Source organism: Auxenochlorella protothecoides, assembly GCF_000733215.1.
Source record: "Auxenochlorella protothecoides strain 0710 unplaced genomic scaffold scaffold10, whole genome shotgun sequence".
Taxonomy (NCBI): Eukaryota; Viridiplantae; Chlorophyta; class Trebouxiophyceae; order Chlorellales; family Chlorellaceae; genus Auxenochlorella; species Auxenochlorella protothecoides.
Window position 1 is genome coordinate 17,225 of NW_011934342.1, and position 15,078 is coordinate 32,302.

At 66.0% G+C, this 15,078-nt stretch overlaps 6 protein-coding genes across 6 annotated transcripts in view; 3 read left to right on the top strand and 3 right to left on the bottom strand.

Annotated features, from left to right (window-relative positions):
* F751_0251 (hypothetical protein) overlaps nt 1–426 on the top strand; it is a gene marked incomplete at both ends in the record, with an annotated part of 4,737 nt that extends 4,311 nt beyond the window's left edge. The window contains 2 exons of the mRNA XM_011402260.1: nt 62–194; nt 338–426. Coding sequence (XP_011400562.1) covers nt 62–194; nt 338–426 — 222 coding nt within the window. The remainder of the gene's footprint in view (nt 1–61; nt 195–337) is intronic.
* A 1,246-nt stretch (nt 427–1,672) lies between these two features.
* F751_0252 (hypothetical protein) lies at nt 1,673–2,219 on the bottom strand (the record flags this gene model as incomplete). Its single annotated transcript, XM_011402261.1, has 2 exons — nt 1,673–1,712; nt 1,840–2,219. 2 exons carry the CDS (start codon nt 2,217–2,219, stop codon nt 1,673–1,675), a joined length of 420 nt encoding a protein of 139 aa, XP_011400563.1.
* A 3,046-nt stretch (nt 2,220–5,265) lies between these two features.
* On the top strand, nt 5,266–7,902 carry F751_0253 (hypothetical protein; the record flags this gene model as incomplete). The annotated part of the gene is made up of 7 exons (XM_011402262.1): nt 5,266–5,307; nt 5,397–5,683; nt 5,836–5,902; nt 5,968–6,111; nt 6,403–6,558; nt 6,697–7,151; nt 7,725–7,902. The coding sequence occupies 7 exons, from the start codon at nt 5,266–5,268 to the stop codon at nt 7,900–7,902; spliced, it is 1,329 nt and encodes a 442-aa protein (XP_011400564.1).
* Nucleotides 7,903–8,122: 220 nt separating this feature from the next.
* On the bottom strand, nt 8,123–9,430 carry F751_0254 (hypothetical protein; the record flags this gene model as incomplete). Its single annotated transcript, XM_011402263.1, has 5 exons — nt 8,123–8,198; nt 8,405–8,502; nt 8,616–8,760; nt 9,001–9,251; nt 9,383–9,430. The coding sequence occupies 5 exons, from the start codon at nt 9,428–9,430 to the stop codon at nt 8,123–8,125; spliced, it is 618 nt and encodes a 205-aa protein (XP_011400565.1).
* A 771-nt stretch (nt 9,431–10,201) lies between these two features.
* On the top strand, nt 10,202–12,462 carry F751_0255 (hypothetical protein; the record flags this gene model as incomplete). Its single annotated transcript, XM_011402264.1, has 6 exons — nt 10,202–10,301; nt 10,665–10,944; nt 11,096–11,210; nt 11,809–11,922; nt 12,193–12,269; nt 12,375–12,462. 6 exons carry the CDS (start codon nt 10,202–10,204, stop codon nt 12,460–12,462), a joined length of 774 nt encoding a protein of 257 aa, XP_011400566.1.
* Nucleotides 12,463–12,631: 169 nt separating this feature from the next.
* F751_0256 (hypothetical protein) lies at nt 12,632–13,215 on the bottom strand (the record flags this gene model as incomplete). Its single annotated transcript, XM_011402265.1, has 2 exons — nt 12,632–12,777; nt 12,900–13,215. The coding sequence occupies 2 exons, from the start codon at nt 13,213–13,215 to the stop codon at nt 12,632–12,634; spliced, it is 462 nt and encodes a 153-aa protein (XP_011400567.1).
* Between the last annotated feature and the right edge of the window lie 1,863 nt (nt 13,216–15,078).

The following is a 15,078-nucleotide window of genomic DNA, read 5'->3' on the forward strand; positions in this document are numbered from 1 at the left end:
ACCCCCCCCCCGGGCCCCCCCCCCCCCCCACACACACACACACCATCCACACCCAATGCAGAGACTGCATGTGAAGGGCGGCATACAGCGCCTGATGGTGCTGACGCCCAAAGAGTTGGAGGGCTACAGCAGGAAGCTCAACCCCCTCATGTCCAGCCACTGCTGCGTGGAAGGCAGCCCGGGCCACATAGGGTGTGTGGAGAGAGGATGGTGGTGGGTGGAGTGCTAGGCAATGGACTTGAGGCTGGTTCTCTTGAGCCAATCTGGCGTCTGGAACCCCCCCCTCCCCTGACCCATCTTTTCATCAGCGTTCTTTTTCAATCCAACACCGATGCAGGTATGACCTCTTCTGGGACCTGCCTGGCCACCGAGACCGCCATGGCCAGGTGGTGCCGGGGCCATGGAAGCCAGTGCCTGTGGAAATGACATCGTGCACCTAGACTAGCCACACACCGATCCTTTCCCCGGTGGCGTCGCTCACACAAATAAACAGCCTGCCAGCCACTGCTTGCATACATGGTCAGGGCACGTGGTCTCCTGGCTCATTCTTTTGTACAGCAGGCATGCACATGCGCCAATGTAATAGAGTGGAGTCTCTGATGGTGATGGGTGTCTCTGTTGGCATGAAGGGCCAAGTCAACATGAGGGGTATGGTCAGTCAATGGCATGTGTGAGGCAAAGGGGTCGCCCTCCTCATGCATGCCCTGTGGCAAGGAGGAAAATTCAAGGTCTGCAGCAAAACTCGCTGCCTCTGACAGTCACCGCAAAGGCTGGCCCCCTTCAGATGGCAGAGTGTGCAGCCACCTGGGCGACAATACCAGAGGCCCATTCTTCCAGACTGGGGGTGCAGACCCCGACCTGGCGCAAGTCATACAGGTTGGCCGCTTGCACCGCCTTGCTGGCCGATGCGGTGGCATCCGACAGCACCTCCACCTGTGGTACCCAAGGGAATGGAGTGGAACATGTGCGGGAGGGGACAGCTTGGAGGGAGCGACGTCATTCAGGGGAGCGATCTGCCACTCGGTGCGAGGAGGCAGGGTGAGCGCTCCTCGCTAAATGCCAAGCCCATGCCTCGATGGGCCGAGTGCCTGACCGGGGCCTGCCATCCCGCCCCTCAGACCCTCACCTGGGCATACCCCAGCGCCACGGCATCAAAGGCGGTGGCCCTGATGCAGTTGGGGGTTTGCACCCCGCAGATGGTGACACGTGTCACTCCAAGCCGCCTGCAGGGGGGTGGGGGAACAGAGGGTTGGATGGGGCTGTGAGACTACTCTGTGTTGCGCACTACGGTGATCTTCGGCAGGCGGCAGCGTGACTGTTGCACCATGCCGGGGCATGGGTGCCCATGGCCCACTCCGAGTCACACCCGTGCCCACGCCCACCGCAGCACCAGGTCCAACTCGGTGCACATGAATCCACTGAAGCGCTGCTTGTGAATGACAATCTCTTGAGGGTCTGCCTGGAGCCCTGCCACGAGGCTGGCACCTGGAGGTACGCACACGGGAGGGGGAGGAGGCTGCACTGTCAGGGACAGGCGCCCTCCTGGCCGGGCGACCACCTGTTGGCATGAAGGCATGTGCCGAGGTGGGGGAGAGGTACAGCACCAGCCCCTCCGCACAAAAGGCCGTGGTGCCCCCTACCTGGCGTCCCGTAGACGCACACGCCTGCTCCATCACTGAAGTGGCCCTTTCTTGAGATCTCCACGTCCACGCCTGGAGGGCAGTGGGTTCGTCCTGGGTGTCGAAAGCAGCTTGAACCATGTGACTAAGCAGACGCGCATGCACTGCCACCCCTGACCTGAGTCAGTCATGACTCCAGTCCAGTATTCTTTGGACAAACCTAGGTGATGGTGCGCCCTCAAGACCCAGATGACTGGCACGCCATTCTCTCTGGCAAACTGCACAGCTTGCATGACGGCGGGGACCGCATCCATCCCGCCAGCCACACAGACTGGGGAGGAGGGCAGCAGGAAGTCGTTCTGCATGTCCACCACAAGGAGGGCTTGCGACACCGACTCTGCCATGATGGGTGTGAGTGGAATTCTGCGAGGGCAGGACACCCGGGACCCAGGGTATGGCCGGGTGAGTGCCACAAAGAGTAGGGTTCTGATGAACCCCGCGGCAATATTCGGGACGTGCTGCGAAGGGATTTGTATACCTGGCAGGTGCTTGTATGCCACAGTATGTGAGAGAATTAACTTGCACTTTCCGGCCCGGCATTCGTGATGGCAAAAGCGTGCGCGTGAGATCTCGCACCTGCGCCTCGTCGCTGCTGATTGTCTCGTGTTCTGTATTCAGGGGTGAGATCCCGGATCCCACATGGACCAGCGCCCTCCAGGCAGAAAACTACTCCACCTTGCAACGTCCACATGCCTTTGACTTCACTCAGATGTTGGTCAACAAGGATTGCTGCACACAGTGCTGGTCAGGGGTTGGCAGGGTGCAGAACACAGGCCAGCTGCATGATGCGATGACAGCACAGCCCAGTCGCCGGGTCGGCCGTCAGCAGGCGGGCATACAGGCTTGGGCCACCTCCGCCCCCAGCCTCGGGCGGCGCCCCAGGATGTGGTCGCACGCCAGCTCAGCGCCAGCTGGCGCCAGCAGCAGGCCCGATCCCTCGTGCCCCGCGGCGAGCCAGAGGCCCGGGCACCCCGGCACCGGTCCAATGTGGGGCAGCCCCCGCTGCGAGGGTGAGGGAGGGCAGGGAGGGTGGCTGTCGGCACCAGGGTGGGAGGGGACTCCGGGAGGAACTGGCGGCACGCTCCCCGGCCAGCCCAGCGGTGAAAACCTGAGGCGAGGAGTGAACTCCTGTCACAGCAAGCGCGAGTCACCGGCCCCCCTGCTGGGACCCCAGTGGCACACCCACCTCGGCGTAGGGTCGCAGGCCCACGCGCAGCTCGGCGCCGTGCGCCGCCGCCCAGGAGCCGGGCAGGCCTGGCAGGAAAGCGCGCGCGCGGTCGAGCACGGCGTCCGCGACGGCGGGCACCCCGGCCTCCAGGTCGAAGCCGGCGAACTCGCGGCTGCTGCCCAGCAGCAGCCGCCCTGCCGCGCCGCGGGTGGCCGTGAAGCTTATGCTGACCGCCGGCGACGCCAGGTTCCGGTCGGCGGCGGCCCCCGCCCCGCCGGCCTGCGGGAACGGGGTGCCCAGGGTCGCCGCGGGGCGGGGGAGGTAGTGGCGTGCGTACTCCATCTCCATGGTCCCCGTGTGCAGAGTCGGCAGGCCCCGGGGCCAGGGCAGGTCCAGGAGGAGACCGCGCCGCGGCGCCAGCTCGCCCGCCCAGGCCGCCCAGGCGTCCGGCCAGCTGGCCTCCAGAAGCGCGCCGCTCCACGCCCCCGCCGCCAGGACGACGCCCTTGCAAGGTCGCAGCCTGTGGAGTTGGCATGCACGGGGGCTGTTTGTGTTTGCTTGGGGTGATACCTATGCCCAGACAAAGCACTCGGCATCGCCAATCCCCAAAGAGCGGTGCTGCGTGTCGGTGTGCCCTTGCCTTCCCAGCCGGCATGGGGCGGGTGGGGCTCCAGACTGATTGATCATGCCAGGACATGCACGCGAGAACCCTAGCTCCGACTCCTACATACGCCTATGTGAGGTCCTCGGCCCCCCTGCAGGGGAGCCGAGGATCCCCACCCCCAAACAGGTGGACCTTTACTGACTCACTCCTCGTCCTCCAAGAAGACGCTGGGCACGCTCCCTTTCACGCCCGGGATCCCCAGCCTCGGCACCCGGCCAGGGACCAAGGCGAAGCGGCGGCCGTGGCGCAGGCATGCGGCGCGCAGGGCGGCGGCCGCCGCGCGCCCGTCCACCTGTTCGTCCCCGGCGACCAGCAGCGCGGCGGCGCCGCCCGCCGGCCAGGCGGCGAGGCGGTCGTGGGCCAGCGCCGGCTCCACGGCCGCGAGCTCACGCGCGCCGAGCACGCTGGCCGCCACCCCGGCGCCGGCCAGCGCGGCCGCTGTGCGCTCCAGCTGCACGCCGCCGGCGGCGTCCGCGGCGAGCAGGGTGCTGCCGGCGCCGCGCCAGCCCACGTCCACACCGGGCGCGGGCCAGCCCCGCCACATCTCCTTGCTGCGCTGGGCCAGGGTCCAGCCGGGGGAGCCGGGTGTGCGGTGCGCCAGCCAGAGGTAGCCCTGCCCCGCACCGGTGGCGCCCCCCGGGAGCTGGCCCAGGCCGTCCAGGCACGTGACGGTGAGGCCCGGGGCGGTGCGCAGCAGCTCGAGGCTGATGGCCAGGCCCGTGATCCCGGAACCGACGACAATGATGTCGGGTCCGGTTGCACATTGCGTGGGAGTGCGAGGATTGCGTTGCCGGGGGCCTTGCGCCCTGGACCTCCGCACCACTGGGCGGGGCCGCAGGGGCGAAGGCCCGCCAGTCAAGGCCGCCCCGGTCACCATTCTGGACGCATAGTGACTCAGATGGTGGTCTGATCGTGGACTATGCCCTTGAATTCATGTGAGGATTGTTGACGGCCGGGTTCGACAGCTGCGCAAGAGGAAACCCTGCGATTAGTACAGCCACATGGAAAAGGGTTCTTTGTGTGCTCCTTACACTCACCGCCGACATTTATCAGCGCCCCAGTGATATATTTGATGTTTAGAAGGGTAGTCGGCCCACATACCACGGCAGAAATAATTAATCACAGGAAATTTTGAAGAGCAGCCCCCAAAACTCATGGATGGGGGACCGCCAGACAACTAGATGGCTGCCAACAATTGAACTGTCGCCAGGAAGCTTTTATACAAGCACCTCACCCCTCGAGTCATGCGCATCATGAAGAAACCATATCTCAGTAGGATTGTTCAGGAAGTAGCAAGTGAGTCCATCCCCTGATGCTTTGTGCCGAGCATGCATCTGATAGTGAGCGAGCATGCACATGAAGCGTCCAGAGTCCACTGGGCGCAACCTGCTGACAGAAAATGTGAATGGCGACATGAGCAGACTGGAATATTGGACTGAAATGTTATTGAAGATGAACCGATCTCCTCGCCCAATAGCACGATCCCTCACCCCGCCCTTCAAAAGGCCGCAGCACGAGCGCAGCACTCAGGTATGACAGCGACTTTGACAGCTCGAGAACCTAACCAGACTGTCCGCCTCGTGGTCAAATACAAGATTAGATCAATTCAACACATCTTCAATGATAGGGCAGGATCAGATGCCACCTCTGATTTCACTACATCGGAGTCGTGCAAGGTCTTCTCCGCCCGCTTGACTCGCACTGCGCTCACGGCGCGGCCGCCTGGCTCGCGCATTACTCACACACATCTTACAATGCGGAAGTTCACTAGATTTGGACAGGATCATTGCCTGGAGGTGAGGTCGGGGAGTGACGGCATCCCACCCCATTTCCCGCCGCCCGCCACCCCCCTTGCCTGTGATCTCGTGTCCCCCCGGCCCTGCAGACACCGCCGAGGCGGTCGCCAGGCCGCCACGATCTGGAGCCTACCACCGACTTTCAGTCGACCCCCCTCCCCCGAGCCACCTACGTCGAGGACGAGTTCCTCATGTTCGACATGTCTGGCATCAAGCCTGCCCACCAGGCGGCCTGCACCCCCCGCGCTCCCAGGTCGAGCCACGGCTGGGGCGGGGCGACCCGCCCAGAGCCTGATGCCATGCAGCCCCAGCACCTGGCCATGGACGGCACAGAGGACTGGGCTCACGATCCCGGGCACCCAACCACCACCACCAGGTCGGCATGGGGCAGAGGTGCAGATGCCTCCCTCGTCACCGCCTGGTCCCGATCGAGTCCTCCCCACTCGCCCTGCAGGCCGCGGACCCGGCGGCGGCCTGGGGCGCCGCGGCTCCCTGAGGACACGAGGCTTGCCCATGGCCCACACCCAGATGTGAGGGCGGCCTGTTCTCCTACCGGCTGGGAAAGTACACCTCAGCGCCCTGGCTGCCAGATGCTGTACACAATTCCCATGCCCAGCCTCCGATGTGGTCACCAATCCCTCCGCAAAAAAGCCCTTGCAGGTGCAGGACCCGGCGCGACTGTGCGGCTCCGGGGCTCAGATCCGCTGGGACCCCGAGGTTCCCAAGGAAAGCGCGGAGCACGCCGCTGCCAGGTACCGCCTCCAGCGGGACCTGCTCAGCCTGCGCCTGACGAGCTGCGAGGAGGTGGGTGCAGCGAGGTGGTGTGCTCTTGGGCTGCTCCTCGCTGGCGGGGTGAGCCTGACTGACTCCCGGCGACACTGCACGTTCAGCCCCGACTTACCTCCGTCCATTCCATCGGGGGGGTGGGGATGAGACTGGGGGTTCAGGGGACCCTGTGCCGCACCCCTGCGTCCCCGTTCCCACCCATGGGCGTGGGCCGCCCGATCAGTCCGCCGAACCCTGCACTATGCCGCGCCCTGCTCATCCACATCCACCCGTGCGTCCCTTCCCCGCGTCCTCTGACATCACATGCAGGAGCTGCGCGCCGTACACGCCAGCTGGCGCCAGGCGCAGCGCAGCGTGCAGGACATGCACGAGGAGCAGCGCTGCCTGGAGGAGCGGCTGGCGCAGCGCCGCGCCGAGGTGGCGGGGCTGGATGCGGAGCTGGCGGCGGCCAACGCCCGCGCGCGCGTGCTGGAGGAGCAGCTGGCGCTGGCGAAGCGGGGCGGAGGCCGCCGGCCCGGGCGGCGGCTGAGCGGCGCCTGGGGCGCGCCCGGCGCCGACGCCCCGGCCGACGGCGACCTGCTGAGCGCGCTGCGGTCCCTGCAGCTGCAGCTGGAGCGGGCGCAGCCGGGGCCCGCGCTCGCGGACCCCGGCTCGTGCGGCGGGCGGGAGCGAGACCGGCGCTGGACCGGCGCCCATGCCGGAGCCATGGATTCCCGCTCGTCCTGCTCGACTTCCTCGGGGTCTGGCGCCTCTGCCGCCGGCGACGACGCCGACTCGCACGCCTCGAGCGACGGCCCGGGCCAGGGCGCCTGGCTGCCCGCCGCTGCGGCGCGCGTGGACCTCGGCCCTGCCCGCGAGGAACCCGGGGAGGGCTCCACGTCGCCCCCATCCTCGGACGCCGACAGCATGGAGTCCGGAGAAAGTCCCTCGCCCGTGGCCGGGCCCAGGCCCGAGGCCTCGCCCGAGCAGACGGCGGCGACAGAGGGGAGCAGCTCGCCCGGGCTCCCCGCCACGCTGGGCACGCTGTCGGCGGAGCTGGGCGCCTGGCGAGCGCAGGCGTCCCCCGACCCGGCGCGCGGGGCGGCGCTGTTCGCGCGGCGCGCGCGCCTCCTCAAGGCTGCGGGCCAGGGCGCGGCGGCGCTGGCCGACCTGCACTGCTGCGGCGCGCTGCGCGGCGGCGGCGCGGCGCGCGACCGCGCCGCGCTCTACCTCCGCCTGGGCTGCGTGGATGAGGCGGCGCGCGAGCTGCGGGCCTGGGCGCCGGAGGCGGTCGGCGCCGCCGCCGGCGCCCACGCCCGGCTGCAGGCCCGTGCCGCCTACCTGGCGACGCTGGAGGGGCCCCTGGTGGACCTGTATGCGCTGCTGGGCCTGCAGCCGCGGGCGGGGAAGGCCCAGGTCCAGGCCGCATTCAGGCGGGTTGAGGGTCGGTTGATTGTAGCGAACGATGTGTGTGTCGCGGAAGGGGGGGCCAGAAGGACGTGCCTGCGCCGCCCAGGCCATCGATGCTGGTCCCCTTACCTGGGCTGCGCCTCCCCTGAGCGCCCCTCGCGCTGTGGCGCTGCACATCCAAACTACTCCCCCCCAAGAAGCACACACGAACATTACCCCTCCTGCCGCATCCTGCCACCCAGGGCCCTGGCGCTAGCGCTGCATCCGGACAAGGCGGCGGCCCCGCTGCCCGCCGAAGCAGCCGCCTCGCTCTTCGCGGCGATCAAGGAGGCGCACGGGACGCTGGCGGACCCGGTGGCCCGGCGGCGGTACGATCTGCAGTACGCCTGGCTCGTCGACGTGCTGCGTGCCAGCGTGTGACGTGTAGCGGTGCGCTGGAGCTGCCTGGGGGGCTGCCTGGCGAGGTCATGGCGGCGGTCTGCGACCCCTTGTCGGCACATACCCTGCGGGATCGCAACGCTCTTACATGGGGGGGGTGGAAATATGAGGTGGGGCAAGGGGGGCAGACGCCCCCCCCGTGTGGCACACCCCTTCTGCGGCCTGGGTTCCTATGTAATTATTGGTGCAAAAGAATGCTGCGTCAGAGAATCTCCTTGTCGTCCACCTGCTCCCATGGCACCAGGGAGGGCCTGCCCTGATGGATCCTGGTGGACTCCCTGTTGGGACGAGCAAGGGGGGTGGGGAGGACTTTGGGTTTTGGGATTCTGTGGCCTGAGGTCAGGGGCGAGATTGCAGGGGTGGGCCAGGGTCGGGGCAGGCGTGTTGCGATGCAGGCCGCGGTCCAGGGAGTCAGTGCGTGCAAGACAGGCCTGCCACATCAGCAAGCCCCTGGGCCAGGCGGAGTACGGCCTGGGTCACTCACGCCTGGACGTCCTCGACGAGGCGCAGGACCACGGAGCGGCAGATGGCCTTCACCAGCCGGTCCACCGGCGGCGGGGGGTTGATGTTCAGCGCGAGCTCCTGCGCGGCGGGGTCCAAGATTCGGGGATGGTCATCGGCACAGGATCTGAGGCGCACCCAAGGCCACTGACCCTCCAGCCCACCGAACAGCGCAAAGTCAGTCAATGTCCCACCTGGTGAAGGTGGGTGCTGGTCCAACCGGGCCGATCCTCATCGGCTTTGAACCGCCACTCGCCATTGAAACGCTTCATGATCCCCCGGCCTGGCAGCAACTCGAACCTCATCACCTTGTCCTCCCGGTTCTCATGCACGCGCAGTCTGCCGTTGAGAAGGTGTGTGTGGTGTAGACGGGGAGGTGTCAGTGGGGGGGAGGGGGCGAGAAAGGTCAAAGCATGCACGGAGGCCCTCAGGGTCCCATGGAGGAGAGGGCCTGCTTCCTCCCCCCCCCCCCCACCCCACCCACCTTCGTATCTCGTGCAGGGCAGGTGGTGGCCGCCACACGCAGAGCACAGAACCCTCTGTGCCCTGAAATCTTACACCTCGCACCCACCCACCCACCTGGTCTTGAAGGTGCCGCGGAAGAGCAGGATGCGCCAGTTGGCGGCGTGCTCCACCTCCAGCACGCGTACCGCATCTGATCGCTGCAGGATCTTGCGGAATGTGCAGCTGTCCATGTTCCTGAAGATGGTCGCGTTGTCTGGGTGCGTCACGATCTGGTGGAACAGGGTGTCGGGGGGCAGGGGCAGGCTGCACTCCGCCTCGATGCGGCACAGGTAGCCCGGCTTCTGGCTGACCCTGATGGAAACGTCCTGTGGTTGGAATGGGCCGGGGTGAACATCTGGAAACCGCATGTGGCCCGCGCCAGGCAAAGGGAGCCATGAAATCGGGGCTCAAAACCGCGTGCCGGCCCCCACACGACCAGCGTGGCTTGTTGGGTAACCTTTTCATTGTAGAGCTCGGGCTTGCTGTCCTCAGATTTCTCCGCCATGCCTATTTCTGTCCGAGACCCGTGCAGCGGGGAGAATGAATCAGGTCGCCTACCTGACCATGCCAGCACGTTCAGCAATGATAAAATAATGTGATAGAAGCAGTAATTCTTGTTACTCCTGCCCGCGGATAGGCTCGACCATATCATTGGATCTGTGCCCTGAGCGCGCGCGCAGCTGCAGGGGGTGGGAAGGTCCACGGCAGCTGGTATGTCAAGGGCGCTCACATACCTAACCTTCAGAAACACCCCCACCACAGCAGGTCATCCAATCGGGAGGTACAGACCTTCGTCAATCAGAAAACTCAGTCCCTTGGCCTCAATCAGGCATGTCAGGTATGACGGGGTCAGTGATACCTTGTCGTCCTGGACTGTGCATCTACATGAGAAACACTGCAAACACGCCTGTGGTAAAGCCTGGCAGATACGAGATCCCACATCTGGTCATACCGGCCTGTGGCATCGACGGCAAGCTCCCTTTCCAGCAGTGGGCCCGCCAGCATGAAGCAATACTGTCGCTCGAAGACGCTCCTCCTTTCCCACCATATCAGTGTCAGCAATCCCTGAAGCTTCACAAACCCTGAACCACCGTCTCGGGAGAATGAATGTGCAGTATGAGTGTGGGCTGACTGAGAAATATGCAAGTTCGTTTATGTGCCTGGTAAAAGAAACAGCGAGCGGTCGCGGAGAATGTACGTTCGTTTGGTGCGGGCATCTCGAATGTTCAAGGACCAGGAGCTCACGAGCGATCGCTAGGAGGATGCCAGCATTGCCATGGATGATGTGAAGAAGTCGTGGAAGGGGTGGAAGGCTAAACTGAGCAAGGCGGTTGGTGGCGAGCCTCAGTGGAAGGGTTCTGGCAGGGTGCTCGGAGGTGGACCTGCGGCACAGGTATGGGATGCATCGTGCTGGTGTTGAAGATGCAGGGAGAACTTCGATTGACAATATAGCAACATAGCATTAAGTTGGTCTCACACCTTCTCCCATCCCCCTCAGGATCCCAGCACCTCATCTCCAGCACATGCCTCGGCTGACTCACCGGGAACACAGGCCCGGCTGCGACCACCTCCAACTCGCTATGAGTCTGTGCCATCCGCTGCACGCACGAATGGCACTCCATCCCGTGAAGTTAACACCGCGCATCGAGGAGCAGCCGGCCCAGCACCTCCCCCTGCGCCTGCGCCCCTCTCTGCGCCTGCGCCCCCCTCTGCGCCCCCTCTCCCACAGCCTGCCCCAGGTGGCTCCGACTTTCCCCCTGCCGAAGCCTCCTTCACCCCCGAGCTGGTGGACGCGGTGGGGCTGCTGGCCGGCGTGGACCCCCCCATGGCCAGCGCCACCTCCAGCCTGCTCCTGAAGCTGCTGGGCAATGTGCTGTCCCAGCCTGGGGAGGCCAGGTTCCGGCGCCTGCGCCTGAACAACCCTGTCCTGCGCGGATCCATCCTGGAGACCGAAGGCGGGCTGGATTTGCTGCTGGCCGCAGGGTTCCAGCTGCAGCCCGGCGACGAGGCTGATGGAGGGTGCGGCGTCGGGGTCGGAGAGGCAGGATGGGCAATGGAGCCGCGTGGCGCTGCATACTTCGGTTCCCGCCCGGGCGCAGTGCCCCGGTGCACGCTGTGTCGCTGACTTCATACCCCTACGCCCTTCTTCCTTCGTTTCCCGCCGCCCCAGGTTTGCGGTGCTGGAGCCAGGGGCCGACCTGGCGCCGCTGCGGGCCGCCTGCCAGATGCTGCGGCACCTCAACGCCACAGAGCAGCCCGCAGGAGACTCCCGCGCAGAGCCTGGGGTGGGGCGTGCGCCCGCAGCCAGTGCGGGTCCGGCACCAAAGCCCGCTCCTGCGGGCGGCGCGGGTCCAGCAGCGGGGTCACCTTCCGCAAGCTGCATGGTCCCGGCAGCAGCCCCACCGTTCGCCGGGGTCCAGCCGGCCCCTGCCCGGCGGCGCGCAACGAGGGTCGTCCTGCCCTCCTCGGTCGAGCGTGAGGTGCCCCCGTGGTTCTTCGAGCGCACCGGTGCAGAGCTGAAGGCCGCGTTCCTGGGCGCCGCCAGGCGGCGAGAGGAGGAGCAGGCAAGCCGGGGCCGGGGGGAATGAGTGGGGTTCGAACGGGCGGGGTGGGGGGTGGGGAAGAGCAAAGGCTAGGCCCGGGGGGGGGTGGCCGCCCATGGGACGGCGTGCGAGGCATGTGTCGCCGGCGCTCTACTGCCTGTGCCCCCAATGACCAGGTGCAGCCCTCTTCCCCAACTGAAGACGGACCTCGAAGCCCGTGACCCAGCCCTCTTCCCGCAATCGTACCCGCATCTTCCTTGCACCATGCAACACGTGACCACAATCACGAGGGACAGGTCCGCGCGCGCAACCTGATCCCATCCCCCGGCGCCGCTTGCAGGTCCTCATGACGGCGGCGATGCGGGAGAGGGCCGCCGCGAGGGCTCGCGCCGCGGCCGGCACCCGGGACCATGCGGTGGTGCGGGTGCGTCTCCCAGAGGGCATCAGCCTGCAGGTGTTTGAGGGGGGGGCGAGGGGAGGGGGCGCTCTTGGAAAGAGCCGTCCTGGGGGAGCTCGCAAGCGGGGGGACGGGCAAACAGCCACGCCCACCTGCTGCACGCCGGCGACGGTTCATCTGAAACGCCTCCCCCTGGCCTCTTGAGCGGCCTGGTTCTTCATACCATAAGGCCCTGCAGCAGACTCTTGCCCCCCTGCCTTCCCAAACGAACCCTGCCACCCCATGCCTCATCCCCACCTCACGCCACGCCTCACCCATCACGTACAGGGAGAGTTTGACGGCCGGGAGCCAGTTGCGGCCGTGCTGCAGTGGGTCACGGACTCGCTGTCGGACCCGATGAACACGTTCGAGCTGGCGCTGCCCGGCGCGCGAGGCGGGCGGCTGGACCCCGGCGCGGGGCCCACGGTGCGCTCCGCCGGCCTGGTACCCTCCGTCGTGCTCAACTTCAGGTGGACGGGGGAGTCCGCCCGGGCCATGCGCAGCACGCCCACGCTGCGCCCCGACCTCTGCGCCGCGGCGCTGTCAGCGGCCGATTGACCGCGGCGGGGGCCATGCGCAGCACGCCCACGCTGCGCCTGAGTGGGCTGGCCGCTCCTCCTCTGTGCACCTTCTCCGTCCTCGGGGGGGGGGAGCTGGGCGCGCTCCATAGACCGCACGGCGCGCCCCCCACCCCCTTCCCCCTTCGAAAACGCGCGCCCCACACCCTTCAGTGGAAGGAGACATCGCTGGCGCTGCACCAGAGTGCCAGGGCGGTGATGGCCGCCAGCCAGGCCAGGCCCGAGCGCTCGTCAGCGGCCAGCGTGGCGCGCGTGTCCCTGTCATGCCCGCGCAGCCAGGGCAGCACGCCGACGCCTGCTCGCATCCCGGGGTTGGAAGGGTGACTCGCCTTCCGCAAGGGCACGGACGGTGCACATGACACCCTGTCTGGCCCCTCTCCGTCAGCCCCACCCAGATGCTACGACCCGCATACTCACCCCCCCAGTTCAGGACTGTGATCAGGCCCGCCAGGACCACCGCAGCTGTGAGTGGGTCGGGACGCACGATGTCGCTGATGAGGATGCGGTTCATGGCGTTCCCATCAAACCCGCCCGCCCAGCCGGGGGTGTGCGCGGCAATCCACTCTCGTGCTGGGGCGGCCAGGCGGGGGAAGTCGACCACCAGGTCGGCTCGAGGGGAGGAGGGGGCTCGCCGCCCGTAGCGAGCACGGTGATGGGGCCTTGCACTGAGTTTGTGGTATCCGGCCGCGGGCGGGGCATGGGCGCGCGTTGGATGCACTGCAAAGGTGATCATGTCTCCTTGCTTAGGGTCGTGGATGTAGAATGGATCGCCTTCAATCGCCTGGGATTACGCGAATACTAAAAGTGAAGATGTATGAGTTATCTGCGTTGATGGCGCCTCGTGAGGGAGCATCTCCCGTCGCACGCACCTCGTGTCGGGTGAGAGGAACGCAGCAGTCCCGGAATCTCGAGGGATCCGCATTGCCAAGCTGGTTGACATCGCAGAAAGCAACTCACAAATACGCCAGTGCTCGCGAGAGTGTCTGCATCACCAAAGGTATCATTTGTCGATCAAGTGAGGTCCTTCGGTATGCTTTCATCATTCCCGGTGTTTGTCAGGTGTGTCAGTGCTAGATTGCGGCCGACGACTCCTGCAGTCACACCTTCTCCTATCCTGGGTTTGCCCCGTCCTTTGGCTTGCACCTCATGTGGCAGAGAGACGCAGGACAGGACCGATGCACGACTTCTGGACCCCAAGATACAGAGAGTGATCAGGACAGGCTCGACCTCTGGCTCCAGCATGCGACCCGCTCTACAAATTGAGAGTTACAAGGCCAACCCAGAAACAGAATCCCTCCTATTCTGTTCTACATCACAATGCGGTAAGCGAAGACTCAATTTGTAAGCAACAAAAAAAGCGTCAGCATCTCAATAACAACCTTGCAATGGCACCTCGCATGTGCAGGTGGTGGGCAGCAATCACAGGTCCTCAAATACCTGGCCTGGCATGGGGGAGTCTTGCTCCAGGCGCAGTGGGTAGGGTGTGACGAAGCTCCAGCCATGCCACTGCTGCTGTGCGCTGGTCATGGGCGGGCGTTCTGGGGTCAGGATGAAGTGCTCCCAGCCCGTGCACTCCAGGTCGTCCTGGGGCGGAGGCCAGGCCGTCGGCGAGGCAGCCGTCTGGCTGCGCTCAGCAGCGCAGAAGGCCGCGGAGATGGGGGTCAAGCATGCATCACAGTCGTCCCATGAGCCAGCCAGGGAGCCATGTGTGTTGAGCTCCTCGCCAGAGGCCGTGATGGCGCCTCCCTCGTGCACAGTTCCAGGGCTCACACTGGCGTCGGGCCGCGCCTCCAGGTCAGCAGCCCAGACAAGGGGCTGAGGGCTGTGGTGGTCAGGGGGTGTAGGAAACTGCCATGCAGCTGGCTCTGGCGCCCGCGTCTCCAGGTGGCCTGCTGCCATGTAGGCTTGGGGTGTGCAGCCGGCACAGCTGCTGGTAGGTGTCCAGCCGTTGCTGGCCCCCGGCGTCCATGCGCCGGGGGTGGTGTCCGTCCAGTCCCCACCTTCTGCCACCCATGGCTGAGGGGACATGTTGGCGCACCCATGGTCCCCGCCGTACATGTTGTAGGTCGCGCATGGGGTGCCATTGTGGCTCAGGTAGGCGGTGGGCACTGTCGCATCCTCGTCCAGGTGGGTACCCCCTGGACAGGCGGCACGGGTGCGGGTGACGACCTCCTCGGAGCCTGGGGGGAGGGTCGGGGATGGATGGACCTCGGCTGCCTGCAGGAGTGAAGGGACGATTTCGGCAAGGAGAGTGCTGACACAACAGGTGGACAGTCTGCAGCACTCATGCAAACACCCCAAAGAAACACCCCAAGAAACAACACCCCTCGCACCTTGGGGTCACTGGGCAGCTCGCACTCGAAAACGGCGGTGGGCCGGCCCTGGGGCTTGGCGTCAGAAGCTCCCTCCTCGTACTCCCTCGCTCTCTCCTTCTCTGCCGCGGCCCAGGCCTCCTGCTCGGCATGCAGCATGGCGTTCAATTTCATAGCCATGGCTCCAGGGGCGCCGCCGGCAGCAGCATCCAGGATGGAGGTGAGGCGCTTCAGCTGCGCCGCACGATCGGCCGCCTCAGCGCGCAATGCTGCCAGCTGCGCAG